Source organism: Malaclemys terrapin, chromosome 2, assembly GCF_027887155.1.
Source record: "Malaclemys terrapin pileata isolate rMalTer1 chromosome 2, rMalTer1.hap1, whole genome shotgun sequence".
NCBI lineage: Eukaryota > Metazoa > Chordata > Testudines > Emydidae > Malaclemys > Malaclemys terrapin.
Genome location: NC_071506.1, coordinates 279,206,228 through 279,230,193, shown reverse-complemented (window position 1 = coordinate 279,230,193; position 23,966 = coordinate 279,206,228). Strand labels below are relative to the sequence as shown.

The window sequence follows — 23,966 nt, the reverse complement described above, 5'->3', positions numbered from 1 at the left end:
CATTATAAATCCAAAATGTGAGTATCTTTAAGCGTTATTAAACCTTAGCGTTATTATCGGGCTGTGTAATTATGAACTTTTCTTTGTTATAACTGGTTCACATCCACTAAATAAGGTCCATAAAAGAAAAGTAACAGCGTTAACGGTTAATAGACTATGAAAGTGATGACGTCACCCTCCAAGCGGGCAACTGTGGGGTAGGGAATTACTTTCCAAACAACCAGTGTCGGATTATAACATCGAAAAAGGTCATTTTGTTTCCGTGTAAACGCTGTAACTAACTGTTTTAATAGGTAAGTGAGTGTATGTTACTAATCATTGAACCTTTAAGCAGTGAAAAGACATGTTGGGATGGCTGCAATGTGGTTTAAATCGCCAACCATGTGGTGGGTGTGTCAGCCATCCTTAATGCTGTAATGCTTGCAGTCGGGAGCACAGTACATAATAATAATCAAATGCCCCATGGCAGAAAGAGGAAAAAAGAAAACCCTCAGGAGCTGAGTATCATAAACGAAAGGCTGAGAAGGAAAAGGACCTAGCAAAACAGCAGGGATCCTTCCTGAAATATCTTCTCTTTAATCCAAATAAAGATGGAAGTTGTTCACAGCATCCAGATGAAGGAATTTTACTCGGAGAGGAGGTTAGCTCACTTCTAGATGGAAGCAGTTTGGAACATCAAGATGAAGGTATATTACTTCAAGATGAGGGTAGCTCACATCCACAAAAAAGCAGTTTGGAAACTCAAGATGATGGAAACTTACTTCTAGATGAAGGCATCTCACAGCATCAGACTGATATGGAAGTGGAGAAAATGTATTCACCTTCAGAGACACATGCAGAAATAGATGTAAATGAAGTAGAAGGAAGAAAGGATGAGGAAGTTACAAACAAGTTACAATATGGGGACCCAGCTTCATGGCCCAGATGTGATCACAGTGTGGGCCTTCTTGAGTATCACTACAAAAGTTTTTTTTTCTCCTGCTGATAATTGCTCATCTTAATTAGCCACCTTTTCATGTTCTCTATATGTGTATATATAACTCCTCATTATATGTTCCTTCTATGCATCCGATGAAGTGGGCTGTAGCCCACGAAAGCTTATGCTCAAATACATTTGTTAGTCTCTAACGTGCCACAAGTACTCCTGTTCTTTTTTCTTAGATCAGCAGTAGACACACTCATTTGCACACACATACTGTGCGCAAACAAATACATATTTTGCAGACTGTGTTCAAAAATCCCCCCCCCCCAAGTCCTCAAATGTGTGGCAAAGTGAACAAAAATGGATATGTGTGTGTGGCTGGAATGAGCAGTGAGTTGGACTTCACACACACGTTGTGTGCACATCTTTCATCCAGCTCTCCTCCCCGCCCTCCTTTCATCCAGTGGCAGTGGCATCTGGCGTGTTCTCTAAATGGATCTGGGACCCACAGGAATCTTAAGGTGGCAGTACGAGGTCAGCTCTATTCTCGGAACAACGAGCAATGACCCAAGCAGATTTTTCTCTTTCAAACATCATTTGATTTTGAGCCTCTGGACATTTTAGGAACTACATTTTTCTGTCACTCTGACAGTGATGGGTTTCTTTTGGTATCTTAATCATTTTGCAAGCGGTTCAGATGTCCAGTAAATAGCAGCTAAGGCCTCACACTGGCATTGATATGCCTGACATATCCTGAGCCATTTCAAAATAAACTGAAAATGAGATTCAATTGGATGGAAGTGATGGGAACATCTGCCGGTTTGATCTAGCTGTGACGGAGCAGGGAGCAGGGCAGATTTGACCTGGGAATGTTGCAGGGGGGTTGCAGTGGGGATGTGGGACTTCCCTTGAAGGAAGCTACCTGAGCTGCAACCTGAGCCAGGAACGGGGGTGGGGAGAATTAACACCTTCTGCCCGGGAGACTGAACAAAGGAGAGGAGCAGCGGGAGGGGCTTGGAGTTTAGTTTCGGTTGGGGCTGGGTGGTGCAACGCAGGGAACCCCAAGCTGGGGTCCAAGCTCCCTGAACCTCCCCGAGGGACCTAATTGAGGGGGGTCTGGTCGTACCTACACGCTCTGCTTGAGACTGTGTTCCTGTCCTTAAATAAACCTTCTGCTTTACTGGCTGGCTGAGAGTCACAGTGAATCTCGGGAAGAGGGGTGCAGGGCCCTAACTCCCCCACAATCCGCAACAACTGGTGGCAGCGGCGGGATCTACTGCACCCCGTGGACGGCGCTTCCTGCAGTAAGTGACTGGGGAGCAGTAAAACGAAGGGGGATTGACGGGGACCAGGCGCGCTGAAGAGTGAGAGAGAGACGGTTATTACCCCTGGGAGTGTGTGACCAGCGAGAAGGACTTTTGCAGTAACAGGGTCCCCCGAGGGGATCGCAGCGAGTGGTCCCAGGGGCGGAGGAGTCTGCAGCTCGACCCTGGCAGAGAGGTGGTGACCTCGAGAAGGGCTGGCACACTAGGGGGCCCCCTGGGAACTGTGGGGAGCTGTGAGCACACAGGCCGGTGAGTGGCCAGCAGGAAGATGTATGCCAAGCGGCTTAAGAGCGACCTGGTGGAGCTGTGCAAGCAGAGGCAGCTGCGCATTGGGAGGCTCACCAAAGAACAGCTCATTGCCCAGCTGGAGGCAGAAGATCGCGCGAATGAACTGATCCCTGTGTCTCAGGGAAGCAGCCTGGCAAATGCAGCGCAGGCCCCAGTGTCTGTCCCAGCTGGGAGTGGTCAGCCGGCTGCTGAGGGCGTCCCGAGACCCCTCCTTCCTATGCCTAGGGGAAGGGTGGGGAGGAGCCCAGCAAATACCGAAGGCGCCGTGGCCCCCCCGGCCAGCAGGGGGTCCCCCCGGCGAAGCTCGCCGGCCAGCAGAGGATCCTCCCGGCGACGTTCGGCATCCGGGGAGCGGAATTGGCTGGAATGGGAGAAAGAGCTAAAACTGAGAGAGCTGGAGGATCGTGAACAACAGAGACAGCATGAACGGGAGGAGAAAGAGAGACAGAGACAGCATGAACGGGAGGAGAAAGAGAGACAGCATCAGCGTGAACGGGAGGAGAAAGAGAGACAGAGACAGGAGAATGAGAGACAGCGTCAGCATGACCTGGAACTGGCGAGATTGAAGGGCAGCGAACCCCCGGCTGCGGTGAGTGAGGGAGGACCCAGGACTGCACGGAGCTTTGATAAGTGCATCATGGCCCCATACAAGGAGGGGGAGGACATGGATGACTTCCTGGAGGCCTTTGAGACGGCCTGCGAGCTGCACCGGGTGGATCCCGCGGACAGACTCCGGGTCCTTACCCCCTTACTGGACCCCAAATCCGTGGCATTGTACCGCCAACTGGGAGAGGCAGAGAAAGGGGACTACGAACTATTCAAAAAGGCCCTGCTACGAGAGTTTGGGCTGACTCCTGAGATGTACCGGGAAAGGTTCCGGAGTCAAGATAAAACCCCTGAGATCTCATATCTGCAACTAGCCGTCCGCATGGAAAGATACGCCAGCAAGTGGGCTGGTGGGGCCCAGACGAAGGAGGACCTGATTAAACTGCTGGTACTGGAGCAACTGTATGAGCGGTGCCCATCCGACCTGAGGCTGTGGTTGGTGGACAGAAAGCCAGAGAACCCGCGACACGCCGGGCAGCTGGCTGATGAGTTTGTAAAGAGCCGGTCAGGGGGTGGCAGGGAGGAGCCCCAAAGGAACAGGCCCGCCGCGATGCAGAGAGAGAGTCACCCTGGGACCTCCCAAAGGGGGAATATGGGGAATCCCCTCCCACGGGGAAGGCCCAGCATCAGGGACAACCGACCGGCTCGAGGGGACCCACGGGACCTGAGCTGCTATTACTGCGGCCGAAGAGGCCACGTTCGGGCCCAGTGCCCCAAGCTCAAGGACAGACTGAGCAGACCGAACCCGCACCGGGTTAACTTGGTAGAGGCCCAGACGGACGAGGGGCCGGCTTCCCACGCGAGAGGGGCTGGCAGCTTATCAACTGCTCAAGAGAGAGAAGGGCCCCCGGCCAGCTTCTCTGGGGGGCCAGATGCTCCGGATTCAAAGTTCTCCGTTTACAGGGTTGGCGCGGGGCTGTCCCTGCGGAGCGAGTGCCTTGTTCCCCTGGAGGTGGATGGGAAGAAAGTTTATGGATACTGGGACACGGGCGCAGAGGTGACACTGGCCCGGCCCGAGGTGGTGGCCCCAGATCGGGTGGTGCCCAACACCTTCCTGACCCTGACCGGGGTGGGCGGGACCCCATTCAAGGTTCCCGTAGCGAGGGTACACCTGAAATGGGGGGCCAAGGAGGGCCCCAAGGACGTGGGAGTGCACCACCATTTGCCCACTGAGGTGTTGATGGGGGGGGACCTAGAGGACTGGCCAAGCAGCCCCCAGACCGCCTTAGTCGTGACCCGTAGCCAGAGCCGGCGAGGGGCACTACGCCCTGACCTTGGGAAGGATGTCCCACCGGAGGCACCGAACCCTTCCCGGGTGGGGAGGGAACACCCAAGGACAGGCCACGGGGTGGCTGGGGCTTCCGACCCAGCCGACGAGAGGGAGCAGGTCCCCATCCCTTCCCCAGCCGCCGAGTTCCAGGCCGAGTTGCAGAAGGACCCCTCCCTGCGGAAGCTAAGGGGCCTGGCTGACCTCAGTGTGGTACAGACCATGAGGAGAGGATGCAAGGAGAGGTTCCTGTGGGAGAAGGGGTTCCTGTACCGAGAGTGGGCTCCCCCGGGGGAAGTGGAGTCGTGGGGGATCAGGAGGCAGCTGGTGGTTCCCCAGAAGTTTCGCCACAAGCTACTGTACCTGGCCCATGACATCCCTCTCGCAGGGCACCAGGGGATCCGGCGCACCAGGCAGAGGCTGCTACAGAACTTTTACTGGCCCGGGGTCTTCACCAACGTCCGGCAGTACTGCCGATCCTGTGACCCCTGCCAGAGGGTGGGGAAGGCCCGGGACAAGGGGAAGGCAGCATTGAGACCTTTGCCCATCATAGAGGAGCCTTTCCAGAAGGTGGCCATGGACATAGTGGGACCTCTCAGCAAGACGACCCGGTCTGGGAAGAAATACATCCTGGTGGTGGTAGATTTCGCCACCCGCTACCCCGAGGCAGTGCCCTTATCGTCCATTGAAGCAGACACTGTGGCGGATGCGCTGCTGACCATTTTCAGCCGAGTGGGGTTCCCCAAGGAAGTCTTGACGGACCAAGGGTCCAACTTCATGTCGGCCCTACTCCGGTGCTTGTGGGAGAGATGTGGGGTCCGGCACAACTGGGCCTCAGCATATCACCCCCAATCCAACGGGCTGGTGGAAAGGTTCAATGGGACGCTAAAAATGATGCTGAAAACATTTATGAATCAGCACCCGCAGGACTGGGACAAGTACTTACCTCACCTGCTGTTTGCGTACAGGGAGGTACCCCAGGAGTCTACCGGGTTTTCGCCTTTCGAACTGCTATATGGAAGGCGGGTAAGGGGGCCCCTGGACCTGATGAGAGACGAATGGGAGGGGAAGGCCACTCCTGACGGAGAGTCGGTGGTGGAGTATGTCCTGACCTTCCGGGAACGACTTGCCGAGCTCATGGGCCTGGCCAGGGAGAATCTGGCCAGAGCCCAGAGGAAGCAGAAGGTCTGGTATGACCGCACAGCACGGGCCCGCACCTTCGCCACTGGGGATCAGGTGATGGTCCTCATCCCCGTGAGGAAAAACAAACTCCAGGCCGCCTGGGAAGGGCCCTTCAAGGTTGTCAAGCAACTAAACGAGGTAAACTATGTGGTGGAGCTGTCGAACCGGGCACACCACCACCGGGTGTACCATGTGAATATGATGAAGCCATATTATGACAGGGGGAATATGGTGTTGGCCGTGTGTGGACAGTGGGAGGGGCAGGGAGATGACCCTTTAGTAGATCTATTCCCTGGGACAAGAGTTGGCTTCCCCCTGGAAGCAATTCCCCTCTCTGATCGGCTAACCCCTGCCCAGCGAGCTGAGATCGGAGGGGTGCTGCATCTGTACCAGCAGCTGTTTTCCAACCAGCCTGGACGCACTAATCTGACTGTCCACCGGGTGCAGACAGGATCGCACCCGCCTATAAAATGCTCCCCCTTCCGAGCCACAGGGAAAACTGCTCAGGACCTGGAAAGAGAGGTCAATGACATGCTGGCTTTGGGGGTGATCCAGCCGTCTTCCAGCCCTTGGGCCTCGCCGGTGGTGCTGGTCCCCAAAAAGGACGGGTCGATCCGGTTCTGTGTGGACTATCGGAAGCTCAATGCCATCACTGTAGCCGATGCCTACCCCATGCCCAGGCCGGACGAGCTCCTAGACAAGCTGGGAGGTGCTCGGTACCTTACCACCATGGATCTTACAAAGGGCTATTGGCAAGTGCCGCTGGATGCAGATGCCAGGCTGAAATCGGCCTTTGTCACCCCTCTGGGGCTCTATGAGTTCCTGACCCTGCCCTTCGGCCTCAAGGGAGCGCCGGCCACCTTCCAGCGCCTGGTGGATCAGCTACTGAGGGGGATGGAGAGTTTTGCCGTGGCGTATATCGATGACATCTGTGTCTTTAGCCAGACCTGGGAGGACCACATATCCCAGGTTAGACAAGTGCTGGACCGACTCCAGAAGGCTGGGCTGACCGTAAAACCGGAGAAGTGCAAGGTGGGGATGGCTGAGGTATCCTACCTAGGCCACCGGGTGGGAAGCGGCTGCCTAAAGCCGGAACCAGCCAAAGTGGAGGTGATCAGAGACTGGCCCGCTCCTCAAACCAAAAAGCAGGTCCAAGCCTTTATTGGGATGGCAGGGTACTATCGGAGGTTCGTGCCCCACTTTAGCGCCATAGCCGCCCCCATCACTGAGCTGTGCAAGAAGGGGAAGCCAGACAAAGTGGTCTGGACCGAGGAATGCCAGGAGGCTCTCCGGGCGCTGAAGGAGGCTCTGGTCAGTGGCCCAGTTCTGGCAAACCCAGACTTTGACAAGCCCTTTATGGTGTTCACCGACGCCTCAGACACAGGACTGGGGGCGGTGTTAATGCAGGAGGATGAAAAGGGGGAGAGACACCCCATCGTGTACCTGAGCAAGAAGTTGCTACCCCGGGAGCAGAACTACGCGGCCATCGAGAAGGAATGCCTGGCCATGGTGTGGGCCCTCAAGAAACTAGAGCCATATCTCTTTGGGCGTCACTTCACCGTGCACACCGACCACTCTCCCCTGACCTGGCTGCACCAGATGAAAGGAGCCAACGCCAAGCTCCTGAGGTGGAGCCTGCTCCTGCAGGATTATGACATGGACGTGGTCCATGTGAAGGGACGTGACAACGTGATAGCGGACGCGTTGTCCCGGAGAGGGAGCCCTGAACTTCCCCAGGTCACTGGTCAGAGTGACCCCGCTCAGTTCAGTCTCGAAGGGGGGAGAGATGTGACGGAGCAGGGAGCAGGGCAGATTTGACCTGGGAATGTTGCAGGGGGGTTGCAGTGGGGATGTGGGACTTCCCTTGAAGGAAGCTACCTGAGCTGCAACCTGAGCCAGGAACGGGGGTGGGGAGAATTAACACCTTCTGCCCGGGAGACTGAACAAAGGAGAGGAGCAGCGGGAGGGGCTTGGAGTTTAGTTTCGGTTGGGGCTGGGTGGTGCAACGCAGGGAACCCCAAGCTGGGGTCCAAGCTCCCTGAACCTCCCCGAGGGACCTAATTGAGGGGGGTCTGGTCGTACCTACACGCTCTGCTTGAGACTGTGTTCCTGTCCTTAAATAAACCTTCTGCTTTACTGGCTGGCTGAGAGTCACAGTGAATCTCGGGAAGAGGGGTGCAGGGCCCTAACTCCCCCACAATCCGCAACACTAGCACCTGCCAATATTCTCCAGCTTTTTGCTGCTCCAGGAGCCTCTGGAGCCCGATGGCATCAATGGCAAATAATGAGAACAGCAAACAGTCCCTGATGCTGAATTTTATTTTCATAAAATAGTTCAGTGGACAGTTTTGAATAACAAATAGATTCCTTCAATCCAAGTCTCTTTGTGGATAATTAGCCAGTTGAAAGAGGGATACATTAGTCAGATCAATTATTTGCAATAAACAGTTTGAGCAGCAATGGTGTTAACCCTGAAGACTAATGATGATGGATTGAATGACAACATTACTGTTTCACTTCTGATCATTTCAGCAGAAATACCATCTGCTCTGGAATTATAGGTGCATCTGGAGCAAAGAATATCAGCACTTCCCTCCCATAATCTGACCCTAGCTATCTGTCAATATAATCAATTTCTTCTCATCTATTTGGTCTCATATCCATTTCATCTACTCTATGTTATCTGTCTTTCCCCTGTTGGTGAAGTATCAGGTATAAGCCACATGCCAGAAGCAGGCTACTGGTGATCCAACCCAGCACAGTTCTTACTGTCTTAAAACAACAGGAATTTGGACATTAACAAAAGTCTTCCAGTGATTTATTTGGTATTAGGTTAGATTAGGGACAGATTCTGGGTGTGCTTCTGCAGGTGTGGTAGATGACAGAAAATTCTTTCTTCTCCCTGTGAACCCATACAGGGGCAAGGTGCCGTGTAGTTATAATGCTACCAGTAACGTAGGGGGTAGTGCTTGGGAGACCTGAGTTTGAGTCCCAGTGGGACTTACTGTGTGTGTCTGGGCTAAATCACTACCCCTCACTGCATCAGTCTCCACAGGCTGTGGAACATAAAGTGCTTTGCAAACATGATGTGCTCAGTGTGGTTATTAATCAAGGTAGAAATTAGGATAGGGGGGGTAACAATTCATTAATACATTGTAAAATCAGAAGGGACCATTATGGTCACCTTGTCTGCTCCCCAATTAAAACTGAAAAGACGAAAACTAACTTCTGCCTGGCAGAGAGGCAGTTGTGCTTAATTGCCTTTTACTTTATATAAAGAAGGTCTCATCCCCGGACCCCTGTGCTTGTGTCGTATGCCCCCTTCTCTCTCCTTCATACTTACTGTCTGTTTAGATCGTGAGCTTATCAGAGCAGGCACCATGTCTCCCTATGTGTTTGTACAGCCCTGGGCATAGCGGGACACTAATCCTGACTGATGCCTTTGGGTGTTACTGTAACACAAATAAATAATGTTTTATTAGACACACAAAGGAGCCACAATGTTGGGAGGCCATGAGCCCTCCTACTTCCGTGTCCACTAGGGGTCCGAGCCAATACGAGGTGCAGCTCCAGTGTAAAGAGTGTAATCTTTGCTGCTCCTTCATCACCCCTGGAGCCATTCTGCTTGCCTCAGTCTTCTGTAAGCAGAGTGCCTTTGGGATCTGCTGCCCCAACATGCTGTATTCTGCTCCCTGCTAACACTGCTGTGGCTTCAAGTGCACCATAACCCACTGGCCAGGGTGTTACATGTTCAGAGAAGGTGAGTCTGTTACAGAGCTCGGTGACAGAGAGTGGGGCCTTTAGCTCGGGAGGTTCCCGAGTTCACTCAGCCAAGATGGCCGCTGTTGCACTTCAGTGGGGCTCAGACTAGGAAGGAAGCTTCGGAGAGGAGAATGCAGAGCAGGAGTTGATTTAACAATATGAAAGTGTGGTGGGGACTCTGAAAAAACCCGGATGGTCTGCCATTGCAGATGCAAGGCCCCAGAAAAATTCTGAGATGTAGCCAGTGGACAAAATGGCTGCCCTGGCCAAGCCTCAGAAAGACTGAGTGCTGTTTGCATGAGAACCCCAGTGTTTTCAGTTCTTTTTCAAACAGGGTGACTTCAGAGCTGCATGGGATAATGCTGCATCTTACCCCACCCGTGTCGTAACTAGAGAGCACTATTCAGTTACCATTGCTGTGTTTCGCAGACATGCGACAGTAACATGACATGCAGGTCCATCAGCAGCTCACTGGAAAACGGATCCAACCTTGAAATCAGTTCTTTTTCAGTGGCTGGTGCCTTAGTTGCAGAAATCTTTATTTTACTGGATTCTCCAGAAGTGCAGTGACTTTCTGGGTCTTAATTTATCCGGTTACCATTGCACTCACATTGGTTTTCACAGTTCTTATGCGACAGGGCCCCCCTGGAAGCACAAAACTTTTCCTTTTACAGGGGTAAATATTCAGTGTGACGCACTGGGATAGACTCGTAGACTTTAAGGTCAAAAGGGATCATTATGATCGTCTTGTCTGACCTACTGCATAGGGTTACCATATTTAGTGCCTCCGAAAGGAGGACACTCCATGGGGCCCTGGCCCCACCCCCAGCCCCGCCCCTGCCCCTGCCCCAACTCCGCCCCCTCCTCAAAGTCTCCGCCCCCTCCCCTGCTTCCCGCGAACATTTGAGTCGCGGGAAGCCTGAAGCAGGTAAGGGGGGGTGTGGGGGGAGGAGGCGCGGCCCACTCCCGGCACCGCACCGCCGGTCCCCAGCCCGGCCCCCGGCACTGCCGGCCCATCCCCCGAGCCCCCGAGCCCCCGGCCCGGCACCGCCGGCCCGGCCCCGGAGCCCCCGGCCCCGCTCCGCCGGCCCGGCCCCCGAGCCCCCGGCCCGGCACCGCATGTCCTGATTTTCCCGGACATGTCCGGCTTTTTGGGATTTCCCCCCGGATGGGGATTTGGAGCCCAAAAAGCCGGACATGTCCGGGAAAATCCGGACGTATGGTAACCCTACTACTGCATATTGCAGGCCACAGAACCTCGCCAACGCACTCCTATAATAGACTCCTAACGTCTGGCTGGGTTACTGATGTCATCAAAACGTGATTTAAATACTTCAAGTTACAGCAAATCCACCATTTTACACTAGTTTAAACCTGCAAGTGACCCATGCCCTATGCTGCAGAAGAAGGTGAAAACCCCCCAGGGATGTAGCCACTCGCCCTCCTGTTAAGGGAAACAAGAACTGAGCATCTACAACCCTGTGCACTGGACCTTATATGGGCACCAAGGAGTTGGTTCTGCAATCTACATGGTTTTAAAGTTAATTGTACACAGTGAATGCTCATAAAATCCTAATATAGAGGGGCCAAATCCTCAGCTGGTGTAAATCATCATAAGCAACTTCTGTGGAGTTACACTGACATATGCCAGCTGAGGATCTGAGAATATGTCTATTTTCTCAGCGAAATTTAATATCTTGCTTAACTTTAAAGGTATTTCTGTCCCTTTCTGAATGGTAAGGGTCCTATTCATTCCTAGTATAAATCTAGTGAAGTCAGTGGAGTTACCCTTGGGATAAATTTGACCCTAGCAGAGTCAAATTTATATTGACTGGCAATATATTGAATTATATTGACTGGCAATTAGCAAATTTATTCACAATATGTAACATCCCCAATATTAAAGGAGAAAAGTAAGATTTAGGGGATGAAATCATTAATCTGTAATATGTATGTCCTGTTACTTGATCATTCATATAGACGACATCCAGTTATGTGAGCTGTTTTATGAATTATTGTATTAATATATATGTCTAGTCAGTCCATATTCATATAGGTCTAACATTCAGACCAGTGTTAACTGGCCCACTTTTTTTGCCCCCGTAATTCTGAGTGCAAATAATTTGCATCCATTGTAATACATTTAGATGTCCAAGTACTGACCGTGTCTGTAAATCAGTTTAAATGCGTGAATCTCCTAAATTGCACGAGCAGTTATTTGTAGGCACAAATAGTGGATGCAAAAATGGAAGCCACTGTTTAAAAATCTGTCCCTAAATACCAACCACCTGAGTCTCCTCTCCCATACTTCAATTTTATACTAGTGCAATCTTTAGACTTCAATGCAGTCAATTCTGATTTATAGTGGTGGGAAAGGAGAACCATACCGCTTTACATGTATGTATTAATGCAGACCATAAATCAACATATAAATGAAAAGATATAAAACAACATTAAGTACAATATGCAGGAAGAAAGAAACTGTTCCATATAAACCACTCTCAGACAGGCAATGAGAACTATGGCATAAATTGTGGGGATTATCAAACTGTGACTTGCGAGTCATTGGTTAGCAAGATGGCTGACCATATCCTTTAAATGGGTATATTTAGATTATCATTTATTAGCCGTGATAGCCTTTCAATGCCAGTTCATTTGCTGAGGTAAAAGTATTAAGGTTCTACTTTGGAAGTAACTGCCAAATATACTAGATACATTAAGGTAAAATCCCCAGGCTACACTGCTGAATGTACCATGTGTGTCTCAACATTCATAGATTTTGAAGGCCTAAAGAAACTGCCGTGATCATCCAGTCTGACCTGCATCACTCAGGTCAAATAATTCCACCCATTAATTCCTACATTAAGCCCATATTTTGTGGTTGAGTTAGAGCATATTTTATAGGAAGATACCCAATCTTGATGTAAAGACTTCAAATGTCAGAGAGCTGATTTCAATGGCATATTACTAGTCCACAGCAGCACTGTAAATGTGATGGAGTTGGCTTATCCCCAAGAAAATGAACCAAAAAACCCCCAAACCCAACAACAACAACAGAAACAGTTTTGGGATGTTAATATTGGAAGCTGGAAAATATGCAGGGCTGCCTACCTAAAAAGAGCACCAAGATACCAAGGATTTGGAGAAACCTAGGGAGTGTGTGGTAGAGGGTTCATTTATAACATGCTGTTAATGGAGTCTGGAACTATAAGAACCATGTTTCATCAAACGAATGACTTTATTCTGTAAAAACACTAGATACATGTAACAGTCCATTGGCCATGATAGATTTATTCCTTCTGTGGTTCTTTTTTAATTTCCCCATCTCAGAGCCTGAAGAAGTGTTTGCAAACAAGGAAAAGGTGCAGAAGGAGGTCAAGGCCATCCTGACAGAGATTGCCACCTTGAGCTGTGAGGTGGCCCAGGCCAAGACTGAAGTGAAATGGTACAAAGACGGGAAACTGATCACCTCCAGCAAGAAATTCAAGGTGGAGTCTGAGGGCAAATCCCGGCGTCTGGTCGTGGAGCAGGTGGAAAAGAAAGATGCTGGAGAGTACACCTGTGAGGCCGCAAGCCAGAAATTGACCTTCAAGATTATCATCACAGGTGGGAAGGATTGTTTCCTTTCTACTCATGCACTGGTTTGTTGCAGTTGTTGAGTAAAGCATTCTAGAGTGAGATGCCCTTCCTACATTGCTGGCATCTCAGCTCTGAGTGAAGGAGGCTTTTGAGGGAACTTTGGGTTTTGCAACAATATTGTGTATACATTTACAGAGTAGGCAAGTAAAATGGGGAAGCACCTGAATCTTCTTAGTTGGTAGGTGTTTTGCAGGAATAGCATAACATTTTACAAACTAGGTTGGAACTCTGAACTTATACTTGGTATCCATCAGTGCATCCTGGGTTCTCTGCAATGTCTTCATTTACTTTGAAAAAAAATAACAGAGGGAAGAAATGTTGGTCCTTTCACCTACCAAAGGGGAAGGAAAGTTTTGCAAGGAACATCTCAGCTAAATAAGCTAAAGGGAGGCTTGAGAGGATAAATTCACATTTGGATCTGAGATCGCTCCAGAGGAATGATGAGAGGTAGAGTCTGGGGATTGGGGGTGGATTATTGTAAAGGAGAGGTGCTGGCAGGTCCATAGTTATGGTGGCATATGGACTTGCACTGATGGTGGCGGGGGTCAGGCAGAGGAGGGAAATATGCGGCGAAAGATGCCTCGGGGGCAGAGCTATCAGCTTCTCCCTCTGTGGACTCTGGATGGCATCAGTGAGGAAGTTTAAGCCCTTCTAATTCCTTTTCCTGACAGAGATGGAAGAGGTGTTTGCAAACCAGGAGAAGGTGCAGAAGGAGGTGAAGGCCTCCCTGACAGAGAGCGCCACCCTGAGCTGTGAGGTGTCCCAGGCCAAGACTGAAGTGAAATGGTACAAGGACGGGAAATTGATCACCTCCAGCAAGAAATTCAAAGTGGAGTCTGAGGGCAAATCCCGGCGTCTGGTTGTGGAGCAGGTGGAGAAGAAAGACGCTGGAGAGTACACCTGTGAGGCTGCAGGCCAGAAACTGACCTTCAAGGTTCTTGTCACTGGTAGGAGAGAGTATTTTCTTTCAACTTAAGGGCTGATTTGCTGCCATTGTTGATTAAAGTATTCTAGGTAAGATGAATTTCCTGCCCTGCTGGCACCTTGGCTCTGAGTCCAGAGGGCTTTTGGGGAGATTTTGGGTTTTGCCAAAATATTGAGAATAAATTTACAGAGTAAGCAGGTAAAATGGGGAGGCGCGTGAATCTTCCTAGTCCGTGGATGTTTTGCAGCAGCAGCGTAACATTTCCCAGACAAGGTTGGGATTCTGAATATCTGTTTGGCATCCATCCTTTGAGGTTTCAAAGGGGAAGGAAATATTTGAATGGAAGATGAAATAAACTGAAGGGAGCCCTGCACTGATAAATTGAGATCTGGATCTGAGGTCATTCTCCAGAGCAATCATGAGCGGTTGAATGTGGGGGTTCGGGTTGGTTTATTATGAATGAGATGCCATACAAGCTCCACAATGAAGGTTGAAATTGTCCCTGTAGTTATGTTGTTTGGGGTCAGGCAAAGTGGGAGAAACCTGAAACTAATATTGCCTCAGGAAGCATTACCTTTTCCCTGCCTTCTCCTTCTCTGGTCTCTGGATGTCACTGCATGAATGAGGGAGTTTAAGCACTTGTAATTCCTTTTCCTGGCAGAGATGGAAGAGGTGTTTGCAAACCAGGAGAAGGTGCAGAAGGAGGTGAAGGCCGCCCTGACAGAGAGCGCCACCCTGAGCTGTGAGGTGGCCCAGGCCAAGACTGAGGTGAAATGGTACAAGGATGGGAAACTGATCACCTCCAGCAAAAAATTCAAAGTGGAGTCTGAGGGCAAATCCCGGCGTCTGGTCGCGGAGCAGGCGGAGAAGAAAGATGCTGGAGAGTACACCTGTGAGGCCGCAGGCCAGAAACTGACCTTCAAGGTTATCGTCACAGGTGAGAGAGAATATTTTCTTTCAACATAAGGGCTCTGAGTCCAGAGGGCTTTTCAAGAAATTATGGGTTTTGCAACAATATTGATAAAAATTTACAGAGTAAACAGGTAAAATGGGGAGGCGCCTGAATCTTCTTAGTCAGTGGGTGTTTTGCAGAAGCAGCGTAACAGTTTCCAATCTAGTTTGGGATTCTGAAAGTCTGCATGGATCCATCCGCACCACCCTGACTTCTCTTTAATGCCTTCATTTACTTAAAAAAAATAAAAATAAAAATAACAGCACTCCTCAGTTGGTCATGTCAGCTATCAGAGGGGAAGGAAAGTTTTCCAAGGAACATCTCAGCCCAAATAAGCCAAAGGGAGGCTTGAGAGAATAAATTCACATTTGGATCTGAGATCGCTCCAGGGGAATCATGAGAGGTGGAGTCTGGGAGTGTGGGGGGGATTATTATAAAGGAGAGGTGCTGGCAGGTCTAAAGTTAAGGTTGTACATGGACTTGCACTGGTGGGAGACAGGGCCGGCTCTAGGATTTTTGCCGCCCCAAGCGAAAACAATTTTGGCCGCCCCCCCCATTTTTTTCTTACCCCACCCCCGGCCCTGCCTCAACTCCGCCCCTTCCCCAAATCCCCAGCCCTGCCTCCTCCCCCCAGGCTCTCAAGCCTAGGAGGGAGGGAGGGAGAGGGAGAAGCAGCGCGTGCGCCGTGGCCATTCAGGGTCTCCCCCTCCCTCCCAGGCTCTCAAACCCGGGAGGGAGGGGGAGATCCCAAGTGGTCGCAGGGCGCGAAACAGCTGATTCGCGCGCTGCTGCTCGCCCTCCCTCCCAGGCTCTCAAACCTGGGAGGGAGGGGGAGATCCCGAGCAGCCGCGGCGCGCAAATCAGCTGTTTTGCGCGCCGTGGCCGCTCGGGATCTCCCCCTCTCTTCCGGGTTTGAGAGCCTGGGAGGGAGGGCGAGCAGCGGCGCACAAGCGGCAGCAGCGGAGGTGAGTTAGGGCGGCCGAGGCACATTTTTAGGGGCGGCATGGCCTGCGCCAGAATGCCGCCCCTAAAAATGTGCCGCCCCAAGCACCAGCTTGTTTTGCTGGTGCCTAGAGCCGGCCCTGGTGGGAGAGGTCAGGCAGAGGTGGGAAACGTGAAGCAAAAAGTGTCTCAGTTGCAGAGCTGTCAGCTTCTCCCTGCCTTCTCCTTCTCTATTCTCCAGATGGCTTCGCATCTGTCAGGGTGTCCTCCCCATTCTGAACTCTGGGGTACAGATGTGGGGACCCGCATGAAAGACCCCCTAAGATTATATTCCACCAGCTTAGGTTAAAAATTTCTCCAATGCACAAATTCCTTGTCCTTGGACGGTATCGCTGCCACCAACTAGTGAGTTAGACAAAGATTCAGGAAAAGGACCACTTGGAGTTCCTGTTTCCCTAAAATATCCCCCCAAGCCCTTCACCCCCTTTCCTGGGGAGGCTTGAGAATAATATACCAACCAAATAGGTAAACAAGGTGAGAACAGAACAGACCCTTGGGTTTTTAGGACACTAAAAACCCAATCAGATTCTTAAAAACATAACTTTATTATAAAGAAAAAAGTAAAAGAAGCACCTCTGTAAAATCAGGATGGAAGGTAATTTTACAGGGTAATAAGATTTGAAACACAGAGGATTCCCCTCTAGGCAAAAATTTAAAGTTACAAACAAGCAAAGCATAGGGAAAATTCACAAGCTAAAACAAAAGATATCATAACGCATTTCCTTGCTATTATTTACAATTTGTAAACTTAGATGCTTATTTCAGATATGGCTTTAGGAGATGTATTTTTCCTGCCCTGGTCCCTCTCTGTCCCAGAGAGAACACAAAGAAAGCCCAAAAACAAAACCTTCCCCAAAAGTTTTGAAAGTATCTTCTTCCCTTATTGGTCCTTTTGGTCAGGTGCCAACCAGGTTATTTGAGCTTCTTAACCCTTTACAGGTAAAGGAGGGATTTTATGCTACCCTGAGCTGTATGTTTATGACAGCATCAGTGAGGGAGATTAAGCCCTTGTAATTCCTTTTCCCCGGCAGAGAGAGAAGATGTGTTTGCAAACAAGGAGAAGGTGCAGAAAGAGGTCAAGGCTGTCCTGACAGAGAGCGCCACCCTGAGCTGTGAGGTGGCGCAGGCCAAGACTGAAGTGAAATGGTACAAGGATGGGAAACTGATCACCTCCAGCAAGAAATTCAAGGTGGAGTCTGAGGGCAAATCCCGGCATTTAGTTGTGGAGCAGGTGGAGAAGAAAGACGCTGGAGAGTACACCTGTGAGGCCGCAGGCCAGAAACTGACCTTCAAGATTGTTGTCACAGGTAAGAAACAATATTTCTTTTTAACATAAGGGCTCTGAGTCCAGAGGGCTTTTCAAGAAATTATGGGTTTTGCGACAATATTAATAAAAATGTACAAAGTAAACAGGTAAAATAGGGAGGCGCCTGAATCTTCTTAGTGGGTGGGTGTTTTGCAGAAGCAGCGTAACAGTTTCCAATCTAGTTTGGGATTCTGAAAGTCTGCATGGATCCATCTGCACCACCCTGACTTCTCTTTAATGCCTTCATTTACTTAAAAAAAATAACAGCACTCCTCAGAGGGAAGACATGTTGGTCATGGCAGCGATCAGAGGGGAAGGAAAGTTTTCCAAGGAACATCTCAGCCCAAATAAGCCAGAGGGAGGCTTGAGAGGATAAATACACATTTGGATCTGAGATCGCGCCAGAGGAATCATTGGAGGTTGAGTCTGGGGATTTGGGGTGGATTATTATAAAGGAGAGGTGCTGGCAGGTCCAAAGTTAAGGTTGTACATGGACTTGCACTGATGGGGGGAGAGGTCAGGCAGATGTGGTAAACGTGAAGCAAAAAGTGTCTCAGATGCAGAGCTGTCAGCTTCTCCCTGCCTACTCCTTCTCTGTTCTCTGGATGGCATTGCATCAGTGAGGGAGATTAAGCCCTGTAATTCCTTTCCCCCGGCAGAGATGGAAGAGGTGTTTGCAAACAAGGAGAAGGTGCAGAAGGAGGTCAAGGCTGCCCTGACAGAGAGCGCCTCTCTGAGCTGTGAGGTGGCCCAGGCCAAGACTGAAGTGAAATGGTACAAGGATGGGAAACTGATCACCTCCAGCAAGAAATTCAAGGTGGAGTCTGAGGGCAAATCCCGGCGTCTGGTTGTGGAGCAGGTGGAGAAGAAAGACACCGGAGAGTACACCTGTGAGGCCGCAGGCCAGAAACTGACCTTCAAGGTTCTTGTCACTGGTAGGAGAGAGTATTTTCTTTCAACTGAAGGGCTGATTTGCTGCCATTGTTGATTAAAGCATTGCTGGCACCTCGGCTCTGAGTCCAGAGGGCTTTTGGGTTTTGCCACAATATTGTGAATACATGTACAGAGTAAGCAGGTAAAATGGGGAGGCGCTTGAATCTTCCTAGTCGGTGGGTGTTTTGCAGCAGCAGCGTAACATTTCCCAGACAAGGTTGGGATTCTGAATGTCTGTTTGGCATCCATCCGAGCCACCCTGGCTTCTCCTTAATGCCACTGTTTCACTCCTAAGGACATGTCAGGGTTTGATTCACCGCTGCCCTGTCCCTTTAAAGATTGATGGTCTGCCCAGGTGGTCAAAGGGGACAGCTCTGATTGCAGCAGTCAAATTTGGTGTGAAAGGACTGAGTGGCAGTGAGCCTTGTGCAAGCTGGGTTTGTTTGTCTTTGGATTCTGTGTTTGATAAGCCCCCAGATTTGAAGCTGTCCCTGGCCTGGGAGTGGAACCTTTTGTGAGCCAGTCTCAGGGACCGTTTTAAATCTGGATTTTCATTAAGCTGGGTATCCAAAAACAACACAACTTGCACAAGCCCCATTGCTGCCGAGTCCTTTCAGAGAACACACAAGTCTGCTGCTGCAACCAGCGCCATCATCACCTGAAAATCCATCTGCAGACCTTCCATTCTTAAAGGGACGGGGCACAGGTAAATCAAACCCTGCTATTCCCTTATGAGTCTTCTTCTTAGCATATGCACAACATGCCTCATGTGGCATGTGACCAGGGTTCATCACCGAATTTGGTCCTCTGGTTGGATCATTAGCTTCCCCAGCTTGGGCCAGGTACTGACAGGGAGTGTTACATGAACGCTGATTCATGCCCCTCTCCTTATGAGTGATACACAGTCATTTACTTCTAAAAACTAACAGTGCTGCTTAAAGGGAAAGAAGATTGGCGTCCATTTAGATTTCTAAGGGGAAGGAAAGGTTTGTAAGGAAGATGTTGGAGAAAAACCTAAAGGAAGTCCTGTGCCGATAAATTGAGATCTGGATCTGAGGTCACTCTCCAGAGCACTGATGAGAGTTTGAATGTGGGGATTTGGGTTGGTTTATTATGAAGGAGATGCCCCACAGGCTCCATAGGTAACGTTGAAATTGTACTTGTAGTTATATCGTTCAGGGTCTGGCAACGTGGTAGAGACTTGCAGAAAGCAGCCCAAGGAAGCAGAACTGTCAGCTTCTCCCTGCCTTCCCTTCTCTGTTCTCTGGGTGGCATTGCATCAGTGAGGGAGATTAAGCCCTTGTAATTCATTTTCCCCAGCAGAGATGGAAGAAGTGTTTGCAAACAAGGAGACAGTGCAGAAGGAGGTGAAGGCCGCCCTGACAGAGAGCGCCACTCTGAACTGTGAGGTGGCCCAGGCCAAGACTGAAGTGAAATGGTACAAGGATGGGAAACTGATCACCTCCAGCAAGAAATTCAAGGTGGAGTCTGAGGGCAAATCCCGGCATCTAGTTGTGGAGCAGGTGGAGAAGAAAGATGCTGGAGAGTACACCTGTGAGGCTGCGGGCCAGAAACTGACCTTCAAGATTGTTGTCACAGGTAAGAAACAATATTTTCTTTCAACAGATTGCTACTATTGTTGGTTTAAGCATTGTAGAATGAAGTGCATATCCTTCACTGAAGGCATCTCAGCTCAGATATTCCCTATTGAATGATGCACAACCAATGACTTTTTAAAACCAACAGTGCTTCTTAAAGGAAAAGAAGATAGTCGTCCATTCAGGTTTACAATCGGAAGGAAGGGTTTGTAAGGAAGATGTTGGTGAAAAAACTAAAGGGAGTCCTGTGCTGGTAAATTCAGATCTGGATCTGAGGTCACTCTCCAGAGCACTGATGAGAGTTTGAATGTGAGTTCGGGTTGGTTTATTATGAAAGGGACGCCCTACAGGCTCCATAGTTAAGACTGAAATTGTATTTGTAGTTATATTGTTCAGGGTCATGCAAAGTGGTGGAGACTTGCAGAAAGCAGCCTAAGGAAGCAGAATTGTCAGCTTCTCCCTGCCTTCCCTTCTCTGTTCTCTGGATGGCATCTCATCAGTGAGGGAGATTAAGCCCTTGTAATTCCTTTTCCCCGGCAGAGAGAGAGGATGTGTTTGCAAACAAAGAGAAGGTGCAGAAGGAGGTGAAGGCCGCCCTGACAGAGAGTGCCACCCTGAGCTGTGAGGTGGCCCAGGCCAAGACTGAAGTGAAATGGTACAAGGACGAGAAACTGATCACCCCCAGCAAGAAATTCAAAGTGGAGTCTGAGGGCAAATCCCGGCGTCTGGTCGTGGAGCAGGTGGAGAAGAAGGACGCTGGAGAGTACACCTGTGAGGCCGCAGGCCAGAAACTGACCTTCAAGGTTCTTGTCACTGGTAAGAGAGGTTTTTTTTCAACTGAAGGGCGGATTTGCTGCCATTGCTGGTTTAAATGTTGGAGAATAAAGTGCATTTCCTACACTGGTAGCATGTTGGAGAAATTTTTGGTTTTGCCGTGATATTGATAAGAAATGAACAGAATAAGCTGATAAAGTGGGGAGGCAGCTGAATCTTCTTAGTTGGTGGGTGTTTTACAGCAGTAGCGTAACATTTTGCAAACTAGGTTGGGATTCTGAACTTCTGCATGGATTAGTGTTACCACCTTTGAAATGCAAAAAAAATGGCACCTGCCCACACAGAAGGCAAACCCCAAGTAACCCTAACCACAAGGCAACTCTACAATCCCCCTTCAACAGCGGCTCGTTGTATCTAGAGAGATCACACATATAGATAAGATTGATAACATTGCTTGTCTCCTCACTGTCGCGTGAGTCAAACCACTTCACACATGTGTGGTGCACTAGTGTGTTGGTGGGCAGGCAGCTGCTGTATTTTCAACACCTTTGATCTGTTATCGCTTAAACTGCGGAACTGGGAACACTGCAGCATCTTTAGGTGGACACAGAAACTTTGAACATTAGATCTCCCATTGTGTTATGATGATAATGCAAATCTTTTGACCCATGTAAAAAAAACCCTGTGAGACTAAGTTATTTTTCTGGCAACTGGCAAATCCATAAAACAACGGGCAGGCCGGTCAAATATCAGCCAGGTGGAAACCCTACATGGCATCCATCCATGCCACTCTGGCTTCTCTTTAATGCCTTCATTTACTTTTAAAAAATAACAGCGCTTCTCAGTGGGAAGAAATGTTGGTCCTTTCAGGTATCAGAGGGGAGGGAAAGTTTTGCAAGGAACATCTCAGCAAAATAAACTAGAGGGAGGCTTGAGAGGATAAATTCACATTTGGATCTGAGATCGCTCCAGAGGAATCATGAGAGGTGGGGTCTGGGGAGCATTATTATAAAGGAGAGGTTCTGGCAGGTCCATAGTTAAGGTTGTACATGGACTTGCACTGATGGTGGCAGGGGTCAGGCGGATGTGGTAAACGTGAAGCAAAAAAAGTCTCAAATGCAGAGCTGTCAGCTTCTCCCTGCCTTCTCCTTCTCTGTTCTCTGGGTGGCATTGCATCAGTGAGGGAGATTAAGCCCTGTAATTCCTTTTCCCCTGCAGAGATGGAAGAGGTGTTTGCAAACAAGGAGAAGGTGCAGAAGGAGGTGAAGGCTGCCCTGACAGAGAGTGCCACTCTGAGCTGTGAGGTGGCCCAGGCCAAGACTGAAGTGAAATGGTACAAGGATGGGAAATTGATCACCTCCAGCAAGAAACTCAAAGTGGAGTCTGAGGGCAAATCCCGGCGTCTGGTCGTGGAGCAGGTGGAGAAGAAAGACGCTGGAGAGTACACCTGTGAGGCCGCAGGCCAGAAACTGACCTTCAAAATTGTTGTCACAGGTAAGAAACAATATTTTCTTTCAACTGTTTGCCAGTGTTGTTGGTTTAAGTATTGTAGAATGAAGTGCATATCCTTCATTGGAGGCATCTCGGCTCAGATATTCCATATTGAGTGAAACACAACCAATGACTTTTTAAAACCAACAGTGCTTCTTAAAGGAAAAGAAAATAGTCGTCCATTCAGTTTTACAATCGGAAGGAAGGGTTTGTAAGGAAGATGTTGGTGAAAAACCTAAAGGAAGTCCTGTGCCGATAAATTGATATCTGGATCTGAGGTCACTCTCCAGAGCACTGATGAGAGTTTGAATGTGGGGGTTCAGGTTGGTTTATTATGAAGGAGACGCCCTACAGGCTCCATAGGTAACGTTGAAATTGTACTTGTAGTTATATCATTCAGGGTCTGGCAACGTGGGGGAGACTTGCAGAAAGCAGCCTAAGGAAGCAGAACTGTCGGCTTCTCCCTGCCTTCCCTTCTCTGTTCTCTGGGTGGCATCTCATCAGTGGGGAAGTTTAAGCTCTTGTAATTCCTTTTCCCCTGCAGAGATGGAAGAGGTGTTTGCAAACAAGGAGAAGGTGCAGAAGGAGGTGAAGGCTGCCCTGACAGAGAGCGCCACCCTGAGCTGTGAGGTGACCCAGGCCAAGACTGAAGTGAAATGGTACAAGGACGGGAAATTGATCACCTCCAGCAAGAAACTGAAAGTGGAGTCTGAGGGCAAATCCCGGCGTCTGGTTGTGGAGCAGGTGGAGAAGAAAGACGCTGGAGAGTACACCTGTGAGGCCGCAGGCCAGAAACTGACCTTCAAAATTGTTGTCACAGGTAAGAAACAATATTTTCTTTCAACTGTTTGCCAGTGTTGTTGGTTTAAGTATTGTAGAATGAAGTGCATATCCTTCATTGGAGACATCTCGGCTCAGATATTCCATATTGAGTGATACACAACCAATGACTTTTTAAAACCAACAGTGCTTCTTAAAGGAAAAGAAGATAGTCATCCATTCAGTTTCACAATCGGAAGGAAGGGTTTGTAAGGAAGATGTTGGTGAAAAAACTAAAGGGAGTCCTGTGCTGGTAAATTCAGATCTGGATCTGAGGTCACTCTCCAGAGCACTGAAGAGAGTTTGAATGTGGGGGTTCAGGTCAGTTTATTATGAAGAAGACGCCCTACAGGCTCCATAGGTAACGTTGAAATTGTACTTGTAGTTATATCATTCAGGGTCTGGCAACGTGGGGGAGACTTGCAGAAAGCAGCCTAAGGAAGCAGAACTGTTGGCTTCTCCCTGCCTTCGCCTTCTCTGTTCTCTGGGTGGCATCTCATCAGTGGGGAAGTTTAAGCCCTTGTAATTCCTTTTCCCCTGCAGAGATGGAAGAGGTGTTTGCAAACAAGGAGAAGGTGCAGAAGGAGGTGAAGGCTGCCCTGACAGAGAGCGCCACTCTGAGCTGTGAGGTGGCCCAGGCCAAGACTGAAGTGAAATGGTACAAGGATGGGAAATTGATCACCTCCAGCAAGAAACTCAAAGTGGAGTCTGAGGGCAAATCCCGGTGTCTGGTTGTGGAGCAGGTGGAGAAGAAAGACGCTGGAGAGTACACCTGTGAGGCCGCAGGCCAGAAACTGACCTTCAAGGTTCTTGTCACTGGTAGGAGATAGTATTTTCTTTCATCTTAAGGGCTGATTTTCTGCCATTGTTGATTGAAGCATTCTAGAGTAAGCTGAATTTCCTGGCTTGCTGGCACCTTGGCTCTGAGTCCAGAGGGGTTTTGGGAGATTTTGGGTTTTGCCACAATGTTGAGAATAAATTTTCGGAGTAAGCAGGTAAAATGGGAAGGCGCCTGAATCTTCTTAGTCATGGTGTTTTGCAGCAGCAGCATAACATTTTCCAGACGAGGTTGGGATTTTGAACATCTCATGGCATCCATATGAGCCACCCTGTCTTTTCCCTAATGCCCTTGTAGCACTCCTAAGGGAATGTTCGCTCCCTAGAGCAATCATGAG

The 23,966-nt window shown here is 49.5% G+C and overlaps 1 protein-coding gene across 3 annotated transcripts in view; it reads left to right on the top strand.

Annotated features, from left to right (window-relative positions):
• The window catches only part of OBSCN (obscurin, cytoskeletal calmodulin and titin-interacting RhoGEF), a 308,809-nt gene that overhangs the window by 56,492 nt on the left and 228,351 nt on the right, over positions 1–23,966 (top strand). For all 3 annotated transcript variants that reach the window (XM_054016662.1, XM_054016661.1, XM_054016659.1), the window contains exons 11-20: positions 12,683–12,958; positions 13,663–13,938; positions 14,578–14,853; positions 16,902–17,177; positions 17,836–18,111; positions 19,433–19,708; positions 20,248–20,523; positions 21,700–21,975; positions 22,517–22,792; positions 23,335–23,610. In XM_054016662.1, coding sequence (XP_053872637.1) covers positions 12,683–12,958; positions 13,663–13,938; positions 14,578–14,853; positions 16,902–17,177; positions 17,836–18,111; positions 19,433–19,708; positions 20,248–20,523; positions 21,700–21,975; positions 22,517–22,792; positions 23,335–23,610 — 2,760 coding nt within the window. The remainder of the gene's footprint in view (positions 1–12,682; positions 12,959–13,662; positions 13,939–14,577; positions 14,854–16,901; positions 17,178–17,835; positions 18,112–19,432; positions 19,709–20,247; positions 20,524–21,699; positions 21,976–22,516; positions 22,793–23,334; positions 23,611–23,966) is intronic.